This window comes from Papaver somniferum, chromosome 6 (assembly GCF_003573695.1).
Source record: "Papaver somniferum cultivar HN1 chromosome 6, ASM357369v1, whole genome shotgun sequence".
NCBI classification, from domain to species: domain Eukaryota; kingdom Viridiplantae; phylum Streptophyta; class Magnoliopsida; order Ranunculales; family Papaveraceae; genus Papaver; species Papaver somniferum.
In genome coordinates this window covers 76600475-76624064 of record NC_039363.1, presented here as the reverse complement: position 1 = coordinate 76624064, position 23590 = coordinate 76600475, and the positions used below count along the sequence as shown (strand labels likewise).

The window sequence follows — 23590 nt, the reverse complement described above, 5'->3', positions numbered from 1 at the left end:
CTTAGCTTCCACAACGTTCCAACTCACCCTTGTTCCGTGAAGGGTTTGTTAAGAAAACCGAAAACCTTCCTAAAACGACAAAAACGGCCTTTTGAGGCCCTAAACGAATGAATTTGGATAAATTCTGGTGACCATGTGTATCTATAGGTCAACATGTTTTGATCTTTGGGCCGTTCCCATCAAAATGGACTTTTCTTGAGCTAAATTACGACACTCGGGTCCTTGACTTCCAAATAATCCAGTGCGCGTGCTATAACTTGCTCTTTGTAGCTTGATAGGAAGTATGAGCATCCACTTGCTGGCATGCAACTAAGCCTCATCAAGCTTGACCACAATCATCTCTTGCATCGAGCTACCGATATTAGATGATATGAGAGGCCAATATGCCACAATCATCTCGCAATTAGATGATATGAGCGACCAAGTGCTGGACCGGCAATGTTGCAACTCATTGCGTCTGCCTACGTACCCTTCCCTACTCTAAAGGGATCAAGCACAGAGCGTAGTTCATCCACGAAGGGACAGAAGCTTAACCAAATCGTTTGCAAGGCCGTAGCCTAGCAAAAAATGGTAATAGCCTGGTCCGTAGGCCATTCCGTCAAGATGCACAATGATTATGCATCATTGCGTCCACGGCATGGCACAGTAATGCCTAAGCATCAAATGCCCTCTTCGCAAGGCTACGCAACTATAAATGAGCCTTAGGCATCATTTATACTCTTCCGTCTAAGATATGAAGCTTACTTGGTACATAGTCCGCATATGCACCTTCTACCAAGTACCCCTCCCTATATATGTCTTAATGGAATTTCTACAAGTATGTTTAGGGGAGCAAATTGACATGCTTGCTTCACTGTTCTTCGCAATGATTGCGTTACTTCATAATGATTGCTTTACTTCGCAAATATTTCTTTACTTCGCAATGATTGCGTACAATGATTGCGCAACACTCATTCGGCCATCCCTCTCTGGCCTGATGCACAATGATTGTGCGATATTGGCTCTAGGCCGATAACTTTCGTAATGCGCAATTATTACGCTGCAATCTCAAGGATACCTACCCAACTTTCCTAATGCATCATGATGATGCAAAATTGACCCTTGTCCAAATGCTAAACATAATGCGCCATTTTGGCGCGACATTGGCCTTAAGCCAATCTACCGCGTACCACGCAACATAAGCTTTAGATGAAGCTTCATCTAAGGCCATGGCGCATCTTTTAGCATGCGCCATGCTAAAAACACAGAGTGTTACATTATGTTTCCATAATGAAGGAAACATTTCACAATTACTTTATGTATTTAATTACCGCCTCACTCTTATGACACTTTCTTGTAACGGGCCTAGTGTACGCCGCACGTTGTAAACCGCAAGAACAATACCCTGATGAGCATCCCCCAGTTTGTGACATATTTTGATGTCTCGAGTGTTTTCATGGAAAACGTGTAGCATATTGCTATTGTTTGGCAAGTTAATATTGAGAGGCTTGTCGGTTCGGTGGTGACTTTCGATGGCCGAGATTTCGCATCTTGAGAGGGTGGTTAGCCTTTGATTGTGGTTACCATGTGTTGGTAGCGGTGGCGTGGCCAAGGTGCTGGCATGGCTTGCGCATGCTCTTGGCATGGCTAATTAGGGTTTGGTGCCGTGACCAAAGAATTGGCGTAGCTAGGAATGTGCCGTGGCCAAAGATTTGGCAGCGTAGACAAAGTTTGCCACAAGTCGTTTGGTGGCAAGTTTGTACGGATAAAAACTTCATCTCAAGAGGAAGGATAGCCGTTGATTGTTGCAACCTTCCGTTTGGCATCCAGTGGCATAAAGCATGGCCGTCATGGCTTTGGCGTGGCCAAATTAGGGCTTAGGCACCGTGGTCAAGAGTTGGCACCATAGCCAAGAGATTGCCACAAGTCGTTTGGTGGCAAGTTTGTACGGCTAAGATCTGCATCTCATGAGGAAGGACAGCCGTTGATTGTTGCCACCTTCCGTTTGGAATCCAGCGGCTTGGAGACATGGCCGACATGGCTTTGGCGTGGCCAAATTAGGGTTTTGGCACCGTGGCCAAGAGTTGGAACCGTATCCAAGAGATTTCCACAAGTCGTTTGGTGTCAAGTTTGTAGGCTAAGATCTGCATCTCAGGAGGAACGACAGCCGTTGATTATTGCCACCTTCCGTTTGGCAGCCAGCGGCATGGCCGGCATGGCTTTGGCGTGGCCAAATTAGGGCTTTGGCACCGTGGCCAAATTAAAGTTTTAGCACCGTGGCCAAGAGTTGGCACCGTAGCCAAGAAATTGCCACAAGTCGTTTGGTGGCAAGTTTGTACGGCTAAGATCTGCATCTCAGGAGGAAGGACAGCCGTTGATTGTTACCACCTTCCGTTTGGCAGCCAGCGGCATGGAGGCATGGATTTGGCATGTCCAAATTAGGATTTTGGCACCGTGGCCAAGAGTTGGCACCGTAGCCAAGATATTTCCACAAGTCGTTTGTTGGAAAGTTTGTACGACTGAGATCTGCATCTCAGGAGGAAGGACAACCTTTGATTGCTGCCACCTTCGGTTTGGCAGCCAACGACATGGAGGTGTGGCCGGCATGGCTTTGGCATGGTTTAGGCGCGGCCAAGCTAGGATTTTGGCATAGTTTTAGGCGCGGCCAAAATTAGTGATTGGCATTGGGCCAAAAGTTTCCACACGTTTGGTAGCGAACTTGGACGGCCGAGATTTGCATCTCAGAGGGAAGGGTGGCCGTTTATTGTTGCAACCCTTCATTTGGCAGCCAGCGACATGGAGGCATGGCTTTGGTGAGGAGGTGTGGCTGGCACGGCATGCCATTGGCACGATGGTGCGGCTGGCATGGTCGGCATGCCTTTGGCGCGGAGATGTGGCTGGCATGGCATGCCATTGGCACGGTGGTGTGGCTTGCATGGTTGGCATGCCTTTGGTGCGGGGATGTGGCCGAAATGGCAGGACATTGGCACGGTGGTCCGGCTGGCATGCCTTTGGCGCGGAGATGTGGCTGGCATAGCATGCCGTTGACATGGTGGTGCGGCTGGCATGGTTGGCATGCCTTTGGCGCAGAGATGTGGCTGGCATGTCATGCCATTGGCACGGTGGTGCGGCTGGCATGCCTTTGGAGCGGAGATGTGGCTTGCATGGTAGGTCATTGGCATGGTGGTGTGGCTGGCATGGTTGGCATGTCTTTGGCACAGAGATGTGGCTGGCATGGGATGTCATTGGCATGGTGGTGCGGCTGGCATGCCTTTGGCACGGTGGTGCGGCTGGCATGCCTTTGGCGCGGAGATTTGGCTGGCATGGCAGGCCATTGGCACGGTGGTATAGATGGCATGATTGGCATGCCTTTGGCGCGGAGATGTGGCTGGCATGGCGGGCCATTGGAACGGTGGTGCGACTGGCATAGTTGGCATGCCTTTGGAGCGGAGATGTGGCTTGCATGGCAGGCCATTGGCACGGTGGTGCGGCTGGCATGGTTGGCATGCCTTTGGCGCGGAGATGTGGCTGGCATGGTTGGCATGCCTTTGGCGCGGAGATGTGACTGGCATAGCATGCCATTGGCACGTTTGGCTAGCATGTGTGCCTGGTATGTGTAGAGATGATGTCAGTCAGTACCGAGGGCCCTGCCGTGGAGCATGACATATACATAAAAAGGTGCCTCGATAATTTTACACAGACATGTTGAATGGTTCAATAAATGTGCTAGTGGCGACATTATTACTAAAGTGTGACGTCACTGTTTGACTAAGGTTTTACGATTTTAACACTAAGCTAAAAATCACCATCAACAACTGTTAATCGAAATTTTCTATCTGACTTTTCAAAGGGTCCTCGAACAAACCTGTCATTGTATGAAAAGGAATTTTCTGGTAAAAATTATTTTGTTTTATATAAATTTAGTATGCAGTGACTTTTCCAAAAAAATTATCTGATTAAAAGTAAATCGAAATCTAGGAACAATATTTTTGACAAAGTATTTCAACAAATCTTATTATCCAGTATATTACGTTGTATCTTATGACTCTAATACTTTAATTCAAGTGACATTGCAACTATACATATATATCCAAAGTTTAATATATCTTCAGCCAGCGAATATGAAAATAAATTGTTTTTTTATAATAAAAGTAAATAAATAAATATATATAACTACTGAAAATCAATAAAAACACGTTTCATTCTACAAAATTACTTCATCGCTACTCAACCACCTTAAATATTTCTCCATTTTCTTCCTTTTTTCACATAATTTCGAATAAAAACATAGAGTCACCCTGCCTCAAACCTTTTAAATGCTTGAACTTGGCTATTGAAGTCCCAATAACTAAGACTGAGGATTGAGCTGATACAAGTGTCCATTTTATCCACTCCCTATATTTAGCACCAAACCCAGTGTCTCTAAGTATAGTATCAATACAATGCCAATTTACATTGTCAAATGCTTTTTCAATATCCAGTTTGCATAGAATACCTGCATTTATACTTTTTCCTAACAAAAGATAGATGACTCTATGAAAGAAAAAAAAGTTGGGGTCAACAACGTTTTGCTAAGATGTCTTATGTCTGTATTCTCTGGCGATGAGATTCACTAAAGTTTTTTCATAAATTCGCATATAATTCCATTCATTCGGTAATGAAACTGGTATATGTGTGTTATCATGGATCTAATACAAAGGAAAAATCTTACTTGAGGTTGATTCAAACTATATTGTAATAGACCATTGTTATTATTTATTATTGTCCACTTTTTCATCGAGTTATTTTATCATAATCTTCATATTCTTCGTCAAGTGCACCAATATGAGACTGTCTTTCACTTTCTTTGTCTCCATCACTTTCACCATTCTCATATACATGTTTGGAGGTGGTGTGCCCCAAATATTGAAAAGTATCAACACTCCTATTCCAGATCATACAAGAATAATAATTGTTTTAATAAAGTTCAAACATGAAATCTCACAAGTCAAGAGTTTCTAAAGATGGTTTACTTACAACATGAGGTGTTGATTTACCCAGAGTATCCGGTTAACCAAACTTGGAGAATTGGGAGCTTATAGTACTTGGGAAATTCAAACTTCCATGCTACAGAAAATGTGTTTTGTTATATATGAGGTACAAGTACCTTCCATATTATGAAGTATACATAATCAATTTATGAAAGGTATTAGAAAAAAACTCGCATTATATCGAAGCTGACCCGTACTTTTAGGAAGTATCATTCGTGACATTTTCATCATAATTCTAAAGTCATACTACATTTATCAATAAATAAAATGGTATATGATATGAGTACATAAGATAGTTAATCTGATGAAGTTTTCGTTGACGCCGATGTTCTCCATTCTTCAAGGTCTATTAGTGAATTCTGGTACTCAACTACCATGCTCTCATCCTAGTCCAGGACTGACTCTAGTAGACTATAGATCAAAATAAAGTTTTGATCATCTGAATCTACCATAGCTTGACCTATCAAAACTTACGAATTTGACCAAGCAGTGCTCTATCAAGGTCTAATTAATTTGGACAAGATTTTTCCATAGTTTTGGGTGTTTTTCAAGTTTCGACACATAAATTTTTACATGAGCACTTCAACACTTTTATACAACTTTCACATATGAGGACACTTCTTATTATAGAGTTCCTATATATTTTCCATGGATTTTAGTTAACTTTCTCATTCGCGAAGGATGTAAACTGAAGTTATGAATGTGCTTGCGTTCATGCAGTATGTTTACTTATTTTGTATGTTTAAAGTCGCGAATCAAATATCTTAGTAATTATTCTATAGATAGTTAGGGTTGTTAGATAACTTCAACAGGGGAAATTTGGAAAGCTATATGTTGTTGTGTGTTTTGATATGTCAAGCCAAACCATGTTGCAGTTATGTACAATATACAGAACTTAAATTTGATTACAAGTAAAGACACGAAGAGAAATAATGGATCCTCTCATGTTGAACCTCTGTGCTCTTTTAATTGAAGATTCTGGAAACCACCACCTGGCCATGAATCTGGAATTGGTATAATACTTCGTAATTATGCAAGAAATTTGAACATGCCAAATGCACTAATGCAGACAGATATGTGAATGCTAAACAAGCTGAATGCTTTGGATTGCTGGAAGATATGGAATGAGCATAGCAACTTAGCCTACAACAGTTGTGTTTCGAGTTGGATGTTCAAGTTGTAGCTGAAACTTTCAATGATGATGCTTACAAATTGGCATGGGAAAACCTTTCTATTATTTTAGATATCAAAGCTAAGTTAAGCAGTTATCCCATTATGGACCCGCAACTATATTATACGGGTATGCAATAACCCTGCTGAAAAATTAGCGCGACATGTTAAATTTTTTTAAAGTCAAGTTTCACTATCCTTCGAGTTTTATTGCTTCTACAATATTGGAGGATATAAACAATCTAGCTTCTTATTTTGCTTGATGAATCTTTCTCTTATTGTATAAAGGAAAAAAGGTTAGGGTTGTTAGGTAAATTAATCAAAAAACCTATCAACAACTAATAATTTGTGATCACTAGAAGTGAATTGTGCAATGTTTTGCCTATTGTTGATACCTAAAAAATAATTACCCACAGATAAGGGAGGCCACACTTAGAAAGGGTCCAGACCCATGGAATGACATGGGGACTTGAGGACTAAGCCCAAGTCCCCATGAGCATATCCATGGATATGGAGGGATAAAGGAGGAATTGGAGAGAAGTCTAAGGTTATTTGGAGAGGAATGACAATATTGGTAAATAAGGGAATTCCAAGGACATGTGTCATGAAAGTGGGAGTTAGGAAATAAATAGTACTATGAAAGGGAGATAAATAGTACTACGAAAAAGAGCTTCTCTCGCTTACTTCTTTGGGAAAGGGTGTAGTATTTTCTATGACTAGGATAACTTAGCCTAATACAAAATTACCCCTAAAATAGTTGGCGATCACACCAGGAGACTTGTCTCTTGTCCAGCATGACACACCGGGCAAGTACTAGTGTAAACGCGGCGGACAATCATATGGTTAACCTCAACGAGGTAATAATCGAAAACGCGCGAGATGACAACGAGGAAGACTAATTTTTGTATAGGTAATATATAGCTATGTTTATGTTATCATAGCTGGTCACGTTTCATCATTATTATGAAGTTGAATCATCCACAGGCAGGCAAGAGTGTAAGGCTAATTTTTGTAGACCTCATGGGTCTTCGTCCTAAAAGATCCAAAGATAATCCACTTGTCGAAGAAGATACTACAGAAGGTGATTATGGCTAGTACTTGTAGAAATATATATACAGTACATTAAATATGGAATGAACCAAACTCTTTAAATTGTTTCTTATTCCTATACGTGTATAAGGGAAACCTCAAGATCGGTAACGAATTACTTGAGCTTAAAAGGGCATTTGGTAGTGGATTCACAACCAAAGTATTCAGAAAAATTCATGATTTGGCGAAAAAATTTTGTGTGAGGTTTTGTTTGTTTGATTATTACCTTATTATTTTCTAGTCAACTATGATTAGTAGTAAACTTTTGTTATTTTCATTTGTTTTTGTAGCCATATCTGGAGGTCAATGAAAATCCCTCGATCTTAATGATCAATAAGGTACTCCTCAACGAACTGGTGTTTCCTAGAAAAAGAATCATCCGACGTTTTTCTAAAATATCCTTAAAATTTGAATACTTCATTACCTTGATCGAAAGTGTTCAAGATATGCTGAACATTTCTATAGGATTAATATTTAACATTCTCTCATTATTGTTAATACCAGAATTCTCGTTAGGTTCTACCCGTCCTAGTCTACCAAAATGACCTCACTTTTCTTAGAATAGTATGGGGAAGAATTGTCTTTCCATTGTATCCTGTCCTTTCTTATATAGACTTTCCAAAAGCCCTTTATTTTTATGACATCTTGCCATGTGTCCTAAACCTCCTTAATTACTAATGCCATCACTTCTCTAATATAACCTCCTTCTTCTTTGTTAATTCCTTCATTGTCCCTTCCAACTCATGGATACTTCTTTGGTGGACTTGGGCCGTAGTCCCCAAGTCCCCGTGTTCTATGTGTGGCCTTTCCCCTCTTTGGGGTGCCCTAACCTGGTTAAGGGGAATTATTTTTCATGTATCAATATTAGTCCCCTGACTATGAGGTTAGTCGTAAGATAACCTTATAGTCACACTTATATGATTGAGTCAACATACGCATGTCTTTGTACATGGGGAAGATCGTCGGTTACTGCCTCGTGAATGGTGTCTATCTCTCATATATATATATATATATATGATCAACCGGTACCTTCTCATCGTATGTCTTAATCTCTTCTTTTTTCCTCCTTTTGTGGGCTACTCGACTTGCATGGCTGACTCTCTCCATGGGTACGTGCTAGTCTTAGCATCTATTCCTGCATAAACCTCTGTGATGTTCAAGCATGACGAACTGAAGCGTCTGCTACTTGTGAAGGCTGAAATCGAAGCGTTACGGGAGCGGAGAATTGCTAACAGGCATGGCGCGAATACTAAGTTTAGGGAGGTGTCTGAAGCTTATCAAACCGAGTTATACACGGAGCCAGCGGGTCGGGTGTCATCAGAGACTCAACACGCCCTGAATGATGCCGCTACGGCACATGGCGTGGCTAATTAGTTGTATGCATATTCCTTGGCGATGATGGCTACAATATACCGGGCTATTTCAGATTGTCGCCTCTGGATTTCCAACCTAGTGATGCGGCCACTCCTTGGTCACACTCTGGTCTTAAAAACGACCACTTTACTTGTAACTCATCCTTATGTTGAGGACGAACTAGCGCGTCTGCTTGTTCTAATGGAGGAAGCGGGAACGTTGTGGACTCTTCGTTCATTCCACCGAGACAAAACACGTAGAGAATATGATGAACACGAGGATATCCTTTCACTTGCCCAAGGGGCTGGGGCCGAGGACAAGATCATTCAGGCTATTACTAAACGAGTTCACAAGGCTGATCAAGATTTGCGCTTGGATGACGTACAAGTCAGCGATAGTCGCCTGATGGTGGAGTCTCTGGACGTAGACATTGCTCGCTGCCGTTCGTTATTGGAAGACTAATTTTTTTTAGTATATGTTTATTATTATATATATTATATATATATTTTTAATATTTATCGAAGTACGACTCCTTTTCGATGCTGTCCACGTGCCAGTCATGATTTTGCGGTCGTTGTAATCGTTCATGCTTTCCTGATTCTCTATCAAATATGCAATTTTAGCTTCTTTGAGATCCAACTTGTCTGCTTCTTTCTTTTGCTCTAAATGGCATATGTTCTTCATGGTTACATACTCTCGCTGGCGCCGATACCCTCGCTTGTTGACCCTCGATATAAAAAGGAGGAACTCGCAAGGATTTTGCTAGTAAAAGCGGAGATTGAAGCGCTCAAGGCGCTGAGGGAGATTGACAGGGATGCCAAACGGGCCCAATTTTCTGATCAATACGATACATTCCAGATGGCTGAAAGGGTTCGAGCGAAGGGGGGCGTATACGTCCAATTCCGCCGTGCGTTAGACGAGACAGTTAAGATCCGCCAAGCTGCCGATCAGCTCTTTGAAGAGTCCGTTGTGATGATGTCCAATATAGATCAAGCCATAGCTGACTGCCGTCTATCTATATCTGAGTGGGATTCCCCTCACTTGCACGGGTATACTTTAACCCTTGCAGCGGTCTCTGCACTTGTTCGCTCCTTCGATATCCCTGGTGAATTGAGGCGTTTGGTCCTTTTGAGGGGGGAGATAGATATGTTGTTGGCTTCTCGGGTGGTGCAGGTGGACAAAATGTGTGCGATTTATCATGGTCGAGAGGAAATGTTAGCCACTGCTTGTAAATCAAAGGTTCCCAGCGAAATAAAGGAGCTCGCTGAATTGGCTAATGAAGCAGATTATACATTGGCTACTGCTATTGATCAGCGTGAGGAAGCGTTCTTAATGGTGCAGTCCGTAGATGCAAACATTTATCATTGTCGCAAGTTACTACCAGACGATAAATGAGTGACAGATGACTTGTTGTCTTTAGGTTTAATTAGTTCTCTTTTTTTTTTTAGCTTTCCTCTGTACTCGGGTATTTATTCTATATAGTGTATTTCACTCCGTCTTCCTTCCTTTTCTTCCTCTATTTGTGAGAGTTTAATTAAGGATATGCTTATTCCATCCCCCTTTAACAGGGAAACTGGGTAGAAACGTGTGATAAAGCATATTTACCCTCTCTTCCCCTCCCCCCTCATTTCTTTTAGCGGGGATTGGGAGGGCGGGATGTATGTTAAACGCGCTTACTCCCCCTTCGTTTTTCTTAATGGGGGTTGGGAGGGCGGGATGTATGTTAAACGCGCCTACTCTCCCTCTGTTTTTCTCAACAGGGAACTGGGAGGGAGGGATGTATGTGAAACGCGCATACTCCTCTTCTATTTTTCTCAACAGGGAACTGGGAGGGCGAGATGTATGTTAAACGCGCCCACTCTCCCCTCTTTTTTATTTGATGGGGGTCCTGAGGGCGGGATGTTTGTGAAACACGCCTACTCCCCCCTCTTTTTTATTTGATGGGGGTCCGGAGGGTGGGATGTTTGTGAAACGCGCCTACTCCCCCTCTGTTTTTCCCAATGGGGGTTAGGAGGAGGGATGTATGTTAAATGCGCCTACTCCCTCTCTGTTTTTCTCAACAGGGAACTGGGAGGGCGGGATGTATGTTAAACACGCATACCCTCTCCTCTTTTTTATTTGATGGGGGGTCCGGAGGGCGGGATGTTTGTGAAACGCGCTTACTCCCCCTTTGTTTTTCTCAATGGGGGTTGGGAGGGCGGGATGTATGTTAAACGCACCTATTCTCCCTCCGTTTTTCTCAACAGGGAACTGGAAGGGCGGGAAGTATGTTAAACGCGCATACTCTCCCCTATTTTTTATTTGATGGGGATCCGTAGGTCGGAATGTGTGTAGAACGCGGCTACTCCCCCGTTTACATTCCTGTGTCTTTTAGTAAGTTTGTCAGCCGATCGGGCGTCTTTTGCATTCCCGCGGCCTATTGTCATTCGATCCGGCGCCATTGGCGTTCCCGCAACCTTTAGTAAATTTGTCAGCCGATCGGGCGCCATTGGCATTCCCGCAGCCTTTTGTCAGTTGATGAGTTCCAAATATTGTATATATTTGCACCTTTTTATTGGCATTTAACTCATCATTTGTGCATTAACGCTCCATTTTATCCCATATTCGGTGTTTTCGTTGTTTTCAAGAATAAATACTTTTCTCAATTAATTTTGCATTTTTAGGTACTAAATAAAGCCTGGTTAACTCACGGAGCGAAAAGAGCAAATTAACAGCAAAGACTCCCGCAGAAAGGCAGCGAAGAATGATGTTTGGAAGAGCCGGATCAACTACAAGTGGGCTTGAAGAGGAAGAATTGTCCTTAAAGAAGATATGGGCTTGGCATACCCAAGGCCCAAAAACCTTACTCAAATCCATTTCCTAAGCCTAAATTCAAAACCCAAACCCGTTTCCCTTCTTAACCGTCAGATTGGATCCATTCCATCATCTAACGGTCACTTCATCAGGGTACATCGAGCTTTGAAGTTCCTGTCTAACATCATAGTACCTAACTCCATCTTGGACCGTCAGTTTTGATGTATATCACATCCAACGATCGCCCCAAACCCATTTCCATCGCGTCGTTGGATCAATCCATCATCTTCTCATCCTACGGATTCCCCTCACCAATCATCAAAACTTGATGATCCCGCTCAACACCACAACACCCAAATCTATTTCACTCCAAACCAAACACATCCTAACCCTAATCCCATCGAACCCAACTTCTTCTTCTTCTTCCCCCTTTCCTTCTCTTCACAGCAGAACCACCACCTGCTCCACCACCAACTTCCTGCCGCCTCAACCACCACCACTCGAGCTCTCAAATCACTAACCCATCACTACACCCATCATTATTACCACTTTAACCAACTTTATGGCCTCCTAATCTCTCAATTTCACGCCTCACCCATGTCAGGAACCCTAGAGGTGAAATTGATAAATTAGGTCGGAATAGAGTTGTAATCACAGCATGGGAAAAGCAGGAGAAGACGAGGAGGAAGCATGGGTCAAAGCTCTCAAGTGTTTTCAGTGATTAGGTAAAACTTAATTTCAATTTTTGGTAAACCCTAATTTCACTGTTTTAGGGGTTTTGGGGGGAAGTTGTTATATGTATAAATTGACGTCTTGGGTGTGAGATTGGATATGCCCGGATTAGCCGTGCACCAAGCTGTAGTAGTATATTGTGTTCATCATGTTCTAATTACTTTTGCTAGAGTTGAGATGAAACCATTAATTTACTGCTAAGTTTGATTCATGTTTCTGATATTGTTCTTGTTGTGCTTTACTTGTTTAGGATAAATATAATCTGAGCTCTTCATCATTTTACTTTCACAGTGTATGTCATGCATCCATTGTAGTTAGAATACTTCTGTGATGAATATGCTGCAATTCATGCTTCATTGTCTGTTATTGATCCCTTGACTAATTGTACCCTGAAAAGACAGTTAGTGCTTTGGAAAGATACCCTAATTGCGATTAGAATATCCATCTTAGGAAAAGTTTAATTATCTAAGTTATCAAATTGATCTGTGATTAGTTGTACTGTGAGAAGACAGCTAATACTAGGGATTAGTTAGTTGGCTTAGTTGATATTAATCCATCCATTGAGACCCTGGATAAACGGCAGACTTGCATCTTGTCCGGTGTCCATAAAAAGGGACAAGAACATTATTGAAACTGAACTGACTTAGCTGAGATTATGTGGTGGATTCGATTTCCCTAGTGCCCTTTAATATGCATTCTTGGTTTCTATTTTGTGTTACATAACCAACATCTAGACGTATCGGCAAACAAAACCCCCTATTTGTGTTACTTCTTGTTCTGAAATCAGTTGTAGTGAGACCATAGTTTCCAAGCTGCACCTACCTTGTCCCTGAAGACAAACCCTTTCTTACTCCACCTATCTACAACAACCCTGTATACTTGCAGGTGTAGTTGTAGGTTCTTTTAAAACCTCACCATCAGTCGATCGGGCGCCATTGGCATTCTCGCATCCTTTAGTAAATTTGTCAGCCGATCGGGCGCCATTGGCATTCCAGCAGCCTTTTATCTGTCGATCGGGCGCCATTGGCATTCCCACAACCTTTTGTCAGTCGATCAGGCGCCACTGGCATTCCTGCAACCTTTAGTAAATTTGTCAGCCGGTCGGGCGCCATTGGCATTCCCGCAGCCTTTTGTCAGTCGATCGGGCGCCATTGACATTCCCTCAACCTTTTGTCAGTCGATCAGGCGCCATTGGCATCCCTGCATCCTTTAGTAAATTTATCAGCCGATCGGGTGCCATTGGCATTCTCGCAGCCTTTTGTCAGTCGATCGGGCGCCATTGGCATTCCCGCAACCTTTTGTCAGTCGATCAGGCGTCATTGGCTTTCCTGCAACCTTTAGTAAATTTATCGGCCGATCGGGCCATTGGAATTCCCGCAGCCTTTTGTCAATCGATCAGGTGTCATTGGCGTCCCCGCGATCTTTGTTAGTCGTTAAGAATCATATATCAAAATCGGCTTTTATTCGAAACAAGAGTTTTACATTGATCTGCTTATGCATAAAACTTCTTTAGCCATTTACCGTTGATGGGTGACTTGACCTTTGTGCCATTCATGCATCCGAACTTGTAATATCCGCTTTCTGCTACCTTCCTTACTCTGAAGGGTCCTTCCCAGCGAATTTCCCTGCACTAGAATTTATTTGCATGTGAGGAGCAATCTTAAGGACCAAATCGTATACCTCGAATCTCCTTTCCTTTACGTTCTGATTATAATATTTCGTTGTGCGCTTCCTGTACGCCTCAGCAAATCGTTCCGCCCGGGCTCTCCTCTCCTCTATTGTATCTAAATGGGCAAAGCGGCTTACTTCATCTGGTGTCGTATGGCTAGCCATTGCTACCCACGAAGATGGAATTGCAATATCCGCCAGTAAAATTGCGTCCTCCCCATAGACCAGAGAATATGGCGACGCCCCCGTGGAACTCCATTTCGAGATTGTATATGCCCATACCGCGAGCGGGAACTGTTTGTGCCACTCTCTGTGGTGGCCTTCCACTATCCTGCTCAATATCCGGATGAACGTCTTATTTCTCACCTCGGCTTGCCCGTTTCCTTGAGGATAGTAAGGGGTTGACGTATGAAGACTCACATTATATTGGCGTAGCAAATCTATTACATCCTTGTTTACAAACGACTTTGCATTATCCGCCCTGATAATCATGGGCGCGCCAAATCTGCAAATAATGTATTCTCTGATAAATCTTGCAATAGTTGCCCCGGCATAGTCTTTGAGAGGTATCGATTCGACCCATTTCGTAGTGTACTCGGTGGCGGTTATTATGTACTTGTGGCGCTTCGAGGACATCGGGTTGATCTGCCCTATAATGTCTAAATCCAAACTGTGGAACGGCCATGGTGTTACCACGCTATGAAGCAGGGTGGTGGGGGTTCTGATTAGGTCTTTGTGTATTTGGTAGTTGAGGAATCTTCTCACATGTTCTGCGGTATCGCTTTCCATAGTGGGCCAATAAAACCCGCCTTCATAGAGCTGTAGAAACAACTTCCGCATCCCTTAATGTTCTGCATTGTGGTACCGAGTCATTACTTTAGCGGCCTCCTTGTCCGATAAGCAGCTTAACATAGCATTGTTATAGCTTCTGCAGTAGAGAATCCCCTCATGCATGAAAAAACTCGCCGCTTTCTTTTGGATTTTTAGGGACGCCTACCTGTCACTGAGTAATTTGCCATTTTTGATGAAATCCACATATGGTTGTCTCCAATCTACCCGTCGGTTGTGCAGACTTCGGTGGGTTGTGGTGGGTCTTGGCAATCAGCACAATTGTCTTGGAGGGACGCTGCTTACGCTGAATACTAGGCTAGTATACCCCTGTCCTCTGAAGCTTTCTGTATAGATGAACCGCTGAAGTTTTCCCACATGTCGTCGCGTGCAGCTCCTGAAGTATTTTTCCGCTTCTCTCTTATTTACGCATCTGGCGAGGGCTCCCCATGTTGCTCTATAGTAAAGAGATCCTTGGATCAATATGAATTGCTTCAGAGTTAGGGTAGGTATTACACGATCCTCTTCCATTTTGGTTAGATCGTCGATGTAAGTCCGCCTCCAATCATCCACCTCCTCGAATGCCATATCTTATTTCCAGGTGCCGGGCAACTCATTCCTCTTAAATATTACCGTGCCCTCCTCCTTATCATTCAATTGCATATTTCTAGATAGTGTTGTCAGGGAATCTGCGTGTTTATTCTTGCCTCTGCCTGTATGATCTAAGGTCGACCCTGTCTGACTTATCAGGTTTTGGGCCTCTGCTCGATACAGAGCTAAATGTGGCTCCTTGACGTGGAAATCCCCGTTGACTTGATTAGTTACCAACCTTGAGTCGCCTTTTATTTCGACGCCTCCCAAGCCGAGCTCCTTTGCCATTCTGAGCCTTAAGATCAAAGCTTCATATTCAGCCACATTGTTACTACAAGGAAAGTCCAACTTGAATGAATACGAAAACAATTCTCCTTGTGGTGCTTCGAACACTACTCCGGATCCTCCGACAGTATCATATGACGATCCATCGAAAAACATGGTCCAAGGCTTGTTAATATCAGCGGCAGCTACCTCTCCCGACACCTGGTCATGAATCTCGTCATCTCCTTCTCCAGGAAACATAGCCATTAGGTCAGCTATGGATTGCCCTCGTACTCCTTTAGGTCGCTGATAGTCGAGTTTGAATTCTGATTTTTACAACGGCCATCGGGCCGTTCTCCCAGTCAAGATGGGCTTAGAGGCGAGATAGGCTATGGGGTTTGCCGCGACCACAATGATCATCTTATGTGTCAGGAGGTATGGACTTAATTTTTGTGTTGCGTGGATGAGGGCTAGTCATGCTTGTTCTACTCGTGGGTATCTCATGTCTGCGTCCCTTAAAACCCGACTCACGTAGTAGATGGGTGATAATTCATTTCCTCCCATATCTTGTGCCAGGACTGCCCCTATGGCTGATCTTGTGAACGCCGTGTATAAGTAAAGAGGCACTCCCTTTATTGGTGGTTTGAGAACTTGGGGGCTGACGAGGCACTGGTTTAGTTTTTCAAACGCAACCTGTTGAGTTTCTTCCCATTTGAAGACGGTCCCTTTCCTTAGTAAGGGCAAGAACGCCGACATTATCTGAGCCAAACCAGGCACGAAGCGTCGTATATACGATATCCGCCCTATAAACGCCTGGATCTATTTGGCATTAGTCGGAGGTGTCATGGTCATGATCGCCTCGACCTTACTTGGATTCACCCGAATCCCTTCATCAGTTATAACGAATCCCAAGAATTTTTCGTATGTAACCCCAAAGGCGCACTTGAGCGGGTTCATCTTGAGTTGGTACTTCCTACATCTTTCGAAGACCTCTTTAGATGAGATTCGTGACTCTCAGTCTCTGGAGTCTTAACTACGATGTCATCCACATATACTTCCACCATATGATGTAGTAGATGATGGAATATGGATGTCATGGCACGCTGATACGTGGCACCGACGTTCTTTAGCCCGAAGGGCATAACTACGTAGTAGAAGTTCCCATATGGAGTTTGGAAGGCAGTCTTCTTTGCATCCTATTTGGCCAAAGAGAAGCGCGTCTTGCCTCCAGTCGCGTCCAGCGTTAAGTCGATGTTGGGCAGTGGGAAATCGTCACTGGGACAGGCCCGATTGAGATCCCTATAGTCCACGCAGCACCGGATCTTTTCATTCTTCTTCACCACTGGGAAGATTTTGGCTAACCAGGTCGGGTGCTGAATAGGTCTGATGAACTTGGATTTCAACAGGCGTTCCACTTCTTCCTTTATTGCGAGGGTGGTTGCCCTCGGGAACTCTCTACTTCTTTGTTTTATCGTCTGGAATTCAGGAGACACCCCAAGGTTATGAGCTACGAGGCTGCTGTCTAGACCCGACATTTCATCATAATCATAAGCGAAAACATCTCTGTATTCCCTGAGTAAGGCGATCAATGCTTACCTTTCTTTCTCGTCCAAACTTTTACTGATCATGATCGGTCGCTTATCATCTTCTGTTCTGATATTAATTTCTTCAACATCATCCATGGTGAGGTTTTTAGGAGCCCGTTCTTCTGTAGGTTGTGTGCTCGCATTAAGTAGTTCCTGTAATTCTTCATCATCAATTTTATTGTATGGTAGCTCGCGTAGGTTTTGATCGTCTGAGGGGGCCTCTACGTCGGGTGTGTCGAAGTTTTGCGTGCTTGTAGATGCTCCATAGGTTAATTGCTATAAGTGGTACACGTGCCCCTCATCTGGTCTTGAGAAACGCTGGAACCTAGGTTGATCTTCGTGTTTCCGCTTTCTTTCCTATGGGAACGTCATTCTGGACGTGCTGACGACTGACTTGGTTGGCTCTGTCTTCTCTTCCTCACTCCATTTTGGTATCGGGGTAAATTTTACCTCGGGGATTTCATACACCTCCTTAGCCAAATCATAAAAAACCGCATCTGCCATGTAAGCTTCTTCCAGGTCAAAGGAATGGCTTGTTGCTGGTATCCGAAATTGCCTTCCTCCTATGTTAGTCTTGACACACTGATGGTACGTTGACGCTACCACTTTATGGTTGAGTAACCACCCTCGTCCTAGAAGTACATGGAACGTCGTGTCGTCTTCCAGTACATAGAAAGGGGTAAGCCCGCGAATGGGACCAATCTTCATAACCAAATGGACGATCCCGATGGTCGTCTGAGTATGTCCTCTGAATCCTTTCACCGTTGTGGTTCGCATTTTGACTGCCGACTGCAGCACCCCGAGAAGGTCTAGTGTGTATATAGAGATTAAATTTAGAGATGTGCCCCCATCCATGAAGGCCCTCTTCAAAGGAATCTTATTGATATGCGCGGTCAGATACATGGGTCTAAGGTGCTCTTCCGGATAGCAAATATCCTCGTCTGTGAATATGATAGCTTCTTTGGGGAGGTAATCGTAGGGATTTCCTGCCGCAATTGCTGCAATAGCTTTGGACGCTTCCCTGCTTTGATCCTCACTAAAACCCAGCGAGTCAAAAAACTGCTGGGCCAACACTGTGCCCGTGAATTTTCTAACAACCTCATCTGTGTTTGTAAATGCGCAGCCTTCTATGGTGACCTCGCATGCTTCTTCGTCCTTTTATTCCCAGGGTTGCCATTCTTTTCCGCTGGGATCATGAGAAAGCATCATTACCTGATTTTGAGTTGCTTTTCCTCACTCGGAATCCCCTATTTCGATTTCGCCCACTTCCAGTTTCTTATGAAATATTCTTCTTAGGTTATAGCAGTCAACCGTGGGGTGTTGTACTCTGCGACGGAAGTGACAGTACCTGGAATTGCTCTTCTGAATATCGCTGGGATCCGCCCTTGTTGAAGGCAGATGAATTTCTTTATTCGCTACCCACTGCTCCAAGAGTCTGATGATCTGCTCTTTACTGTAAGGAAACGGGGAAGGAAGCGGTTGGTCCCTGTATGACTGGTTTGTTTGAGCTCCCCAGCCTTCTTTGTTGTTGTTTGCGCGGGTGTTCCTTGGTGTTGTTGAGACAGTGTTGTCTACGTTGTGCCAGACATAATCCGAGTTGCTTTCTTCAACACAATCGGCGATCTTCGCTGCGGCTTCTTCCAGCTCGACAAAAGTTCGGAATCGGAAGTTCACTAGGCTTTTCTTGAAACACGGTATAATTCCTCGTACGCGGATCTCCACTAGTGCATCTTCTTTAACGTCCTCATGGAAATCCATTGCGAAATGTCGAAACCGAGTGATATACTTCCCTATGTCCTCCCCTAACCGCTGGTTACACTTATTCAAGTCGATGTTTGTGACTTTTCTTTTTGCAGAGTAAAACTTTCTGAGGAAGTGTGTGGACAGATCCGTCCATGAGCTGATGCTTCCGGGTTTTAGGTTATCATACCAAGAGAAGGCCATCTCAGACAATGACTTTGAGAACTCCCTTAGGCATAATTTCCCATCAGAGGCTCGATCGTTCATAGAAGCGATGAATCGGCTAAGATGTTCTCGCGTAATCCCTTGTCCGTCATACACTTTGAACTTTGGTGAGGTATAATCTTCTGGATATTGATAATCCACGATCTCAGGGGTATACGGTCTTGCCATAAAATCGTAGTTATTCTTTTTTACCACTTTGTAGTTCGTCTCGAAAAACTTGGCCATTGCCTCCTGCTCATCATTCCGTGATCCTCTACTTTATCCTCGGCGCTTTCTAAGGATTCCTTGGAGCTTTGCTCATTGCTATATTCTTTTAGCAATTTTCTCAACTCTCTTTCCCTGCGGATGTGTTCCTCAAACTCTTTTTGCATTTCCTTTAAAGTAGGTTGCGCGAGTGACGTGCTTCCGCCCTCTAGTTGCTTATCCTTCTCCTGCGTCGCCTCAGGTCTTCTCGCTTGTAAGATTGGGTTCGCCACTATCCCTATCCGCTCCCCTTCTAGGTTAGGGGGCGGATTATTCAGCTGACCTCTAGTCGCGTTTGGGTTAGTATCGCTCGGCTGCATTGTGATAGACTAGGCACGAGCCTCCGGGTGTGGTCGCCAAATGTTAATACCGAAATTCTCGTTAGGTTCTACCCGTCCTAGTCTACCAAAATGACCTCACTTTTCTTAGAATAGTATGGGGGAGAGTTGTCTTTACATTGTACCTTGTCCTTTCTTATATAGACTTTCCGAAAGCCCTTTCTTTTTATGACTTCTTGCCATGTTTCCTAAACCTCCTTAATTACTACTAATGCCATCCCTTCTCTAATATAACCTTCTTCTTATTTTTTAATTCCTTCATTATCCCTTCCAACTCATGGATACTTCTTTGGTGGACTTGGGCCTTAGTCCCCAAGTCCCCATGTTGTATGTGTGGCCTTTCCCCTCTTTGGGGCACCCTAACCTGGTTAAGGGGAATTATTTTTCATGTATCAACAATTATCATTCTAGATCAATTCATATGGATGTTTATTTTTCTAATCTAGCGAAAAACACATTGAAATTTAAAAATGGGCCTTCCACATTGAGAAATCGTGCCAGAAAATCTGTACACGACAAATCGTGTCAGAAAAACCGTACCCGAGAAATCGTGCCACAGACATCATGCGAGAGAAACTGCACCCGAGACATCGTGCCATAGCCAGTGTGCCTGAGACATCTTGCCGAAGAAACTATACTCGAGAAATCGTGTCGGAGAAACTGTATCATAGAAATCGTGTCAAAACATCATTAATCTTTATATCTGTTAATGTGTGGACTCTTCCTACCCCACTCATATGCATTTCTTATTTGTTTTTGATGGAAAAAGAGAAATCTTAAACTGTAGTCCTCTTCTTTCTTTTTTTGTTCTTGTTAATGATCAAAAAAGAATTTTTTGTCTTTACATAATAGTTTTCTCCTCGTAAGCTCACTCTCTATTCATATTTATATATCGATATATAGCTTATCAAAATGATAAAACGAATAAATTTTTGTATTAAGCATAAGCCGGCGGAGATTGGTAGTGGGGAAGAAATGAAAAAGAAATAACGACCCATATGGTAATTTTATACTGAATTTTTAAATATGACTATGTATGATATTTTTGTTAATAATTCGTATGGATTTTAGATTTCCAGAATATGAATTCTGATGAAGAGAGAAAGATTTATGTGTGATTTAATCTTCCTCATGATGCAGTTTACAAAAAAGTGAGAGACGGAGATGTAAGTTTGTTGTTTGATGAAAATATTTACAAGAAGCATGAATCGGTTTTTAAAGACCATGTTAGAGCAATGGTAATAAATTTCGCCAACAACTCAAGGATGTATGTTGTCCTTTGATACAAAAAGGTTTGTATATGAACTCTTATAGTCATTTTTATTATTATTATTTATTTATTTTGATAAAAAGGATTTAAGTTTTATCAACATGAAAAAAAGAAAAACTTGACGACCTGAAACAGAATCTTAGGACCACAATGACAAAGAAATCTTTTAATCTGTTGATATAGATCCCCAATTTGGTATACTCTTTGTATTTGGAAAGATACATATATACATATTTATATATAAACATCAAACGTTGCTATTTACATTGTATTTCATATATATTAATCTGTATATTTTTTCTTTATGTTTATTTTTGTATTGGTGATCAATCTAAAACCGAAAAATCAATCATGATGGGCACTGGACTAATACATGGAATTATGCAGCTAGCATTTCAGTATATTAAGGAGACCACTACAGACTCCCATCTAAACATTTCGTATTCGCCGGTACATATAAAAGCCAATTTTATTTTAAATACATATTCTTAGTTTACATAGATAAAGATTGGGTTCAACTTTTAGTCGTTTCTTGATTTATACATATATTGCATGTATCCATGCTTATTTACTTTCACATATTTTATTTCAGTCATATAGCTCCATGGCAGTTTTTCCGTGACCGTGACTCGGCAGAAACGCAGTTCCAATCTCTAAATAATATAAAACAACATCTTGAAACTAGAAGAGGCAATAGTGATCAGTCTGGATTCGTATTTTCATAAGACACTTTTGTTTTTGGATTTTATGTTGCCAATCGTTCGTTAAGTTTCTTTAGGATGCATTACTTAATTATGTTTTTGTTGTCATAGATGGTTGCGATTCATCATTATTATAAAGTTTAATCAGCCACAGGCCGGAAAGAGTACAAGAATAATTTTTGTAGACTTCGCGGGTGTTCGTCCTAGAAGATCCGAATATAATCCACTAGCCGAAGAAGATACTACAGGAGGTGATTATGGCTAATACTTATTGAAATATGTATATATATAGTACATTAAATATGGAATGAACCAAACTCTTTAACTTGTTACTTATTCCTACGTGTAAATAAGGGAAACCTCAATACCAGTAATGAATTACTTGAGTTTAAAAGGGCATTTGGGCAGTGGATGGACAACAAAAGTATTCAGAATAAATCAGGGCTGGCAAAAAAATTGTGTGAGGTTTTATTATTTAATTATTACCTTTATGTTTTCTAATCAACTATGAATGGAAGTAAACTCTTGTTACTTTCGTTTGTTTATGTAGCCATATCTAGAGGTCAAAGACGATGCCTCGATCTTAATGATCAGTGAGTTGATATTCCTCAATCATAATGATCAATAGCATACTTCTCAACAAACTAGTGTCTCTGAGAGAAAGAACCATCCGACGTATTTTTAAAATATTCTTAAAATTTTAATACTTCTTTTACTGGATCGAAAGTATTTAAGATATGTTGAACATTATACACGATCAATACTTGTGAGTCTCTCATTATCATTCTAGATCAATTCATATGGATGTTTATTTTTATAATCTGGCGAAAAACATATTGAAAATTGAACATGGAGATTCCACATTGAGAAATCGTGCCAGAAAATCTGTATCCGAAAAATCGTGCCACGGACATCATGCGAGAGAAAATGTACCCGAGACATCGTGCCAGAGCCACTGTGCCGGAGAAATTTTACCTGAGAAATCGTGTCAGGGAAACTGTACCCTAAAATTCATGCCGAAACATCGTAAATGTTTATATCCGTTAATGCGTGGACTCTTCCAGCCCCCACTCATATGCATTTCTTCTTTGTTATTTGATGAAAAAGAGAAATCCTAGACTGTAGTTTTCTTCTTCTTTTTGTTCCTGTTGATGATCAAAAAAGAAAATTTTTGTCTTTACATAATAGTTTTCTCCTCGTAATCTCACTCTCTATTCATCTTTATATATAAATATATAGCTTATCGAAATGGTAAAACAAATAAAATTTGCTATTAAGCATAGATTGGTGGAGATCGGTAGTGAGGGAAGAAATGAGAGAGAAAGAACGACTCATACGGTAATTTTGTATTGAATTTTTAAATTTGACTATGTATGATATTTTTGTTGATGATTTGTTTGGATTTTAGATTTGCTAACTATGAATTCTGATGAAGGGAAAAAGATTTATTGTGATATAATCTTCTTCACGGTGCAGTTTACAAAGAAGGTGAGAGGCGAAGATGTAAGTTTGTTGTTTGATGACAATGTTCACAAGAAAATAAATTTCCCAAGCAACTCAAGGACGTCTATTGTCTTTTTGTACGGAAAGGTTTCTGTATGAACTTTTTTAGTTTTTAAAAAAATAATAATAATAATTTTTTTAATTAAATTTAATCTTCTTTTCTTTAAAATTAACCGTACAACACTTTAGGTGGCAGCCTAGCAACAAGCTAGGCGCCAACACTCTTTTGAATAGCAACACCTAGTCTATAAAAAAAGAAATTTATCTACACCACTATTAGCATCATTACTAACTAGACAATTCTTCAACCTCTTAAAAAAACACAAGATATCGTCACCAAGCTCCCCCAACGTGGAAAATGCTAGAACACCCAAACGATAACCATGCGAAACACATTGATCTAAATATTTGGTACGTTTGCGCAGAACAACATTCACAATAGCTTGGCCCGGAATAAAAGCACGAAAACCTTCACCTGTAAAGGGTG

The 23590-nt window shown here is 41.9% G+C and overlaps 1 protein-coding gene across 1 annotated transcript; it reads right to left on the bottom strand.

Annotated features, from left to right (window-relative positions):
* Positions 1 to 13739: 13739 nt before the first annotated feature.
* Positions 13740 to 14654, bottom strand: LOC113290955 (protein NYNRIN-like). The gene has a single exon (XM_026540536.1). It carries the CDS (start codon positions 14652 to 14654, stop codon positions 13740 to 13742), a length of 915 nt encoding a protein of 304 aa, XP_026396321.1.
* Between the last annotated feature and the right edge of the window lie 8936 nt (positions 14655 to 23590).

Excerpts from the sequence above, each read along its gene's own strand:
- LOC113290955 (XM_026540536.1), bottom strand. The coding sequence starts at position 14,654 with ATGCGGAAGTTGTTTCTACAGCTCTATGAAGGCGGGTTTTATTGGCCC.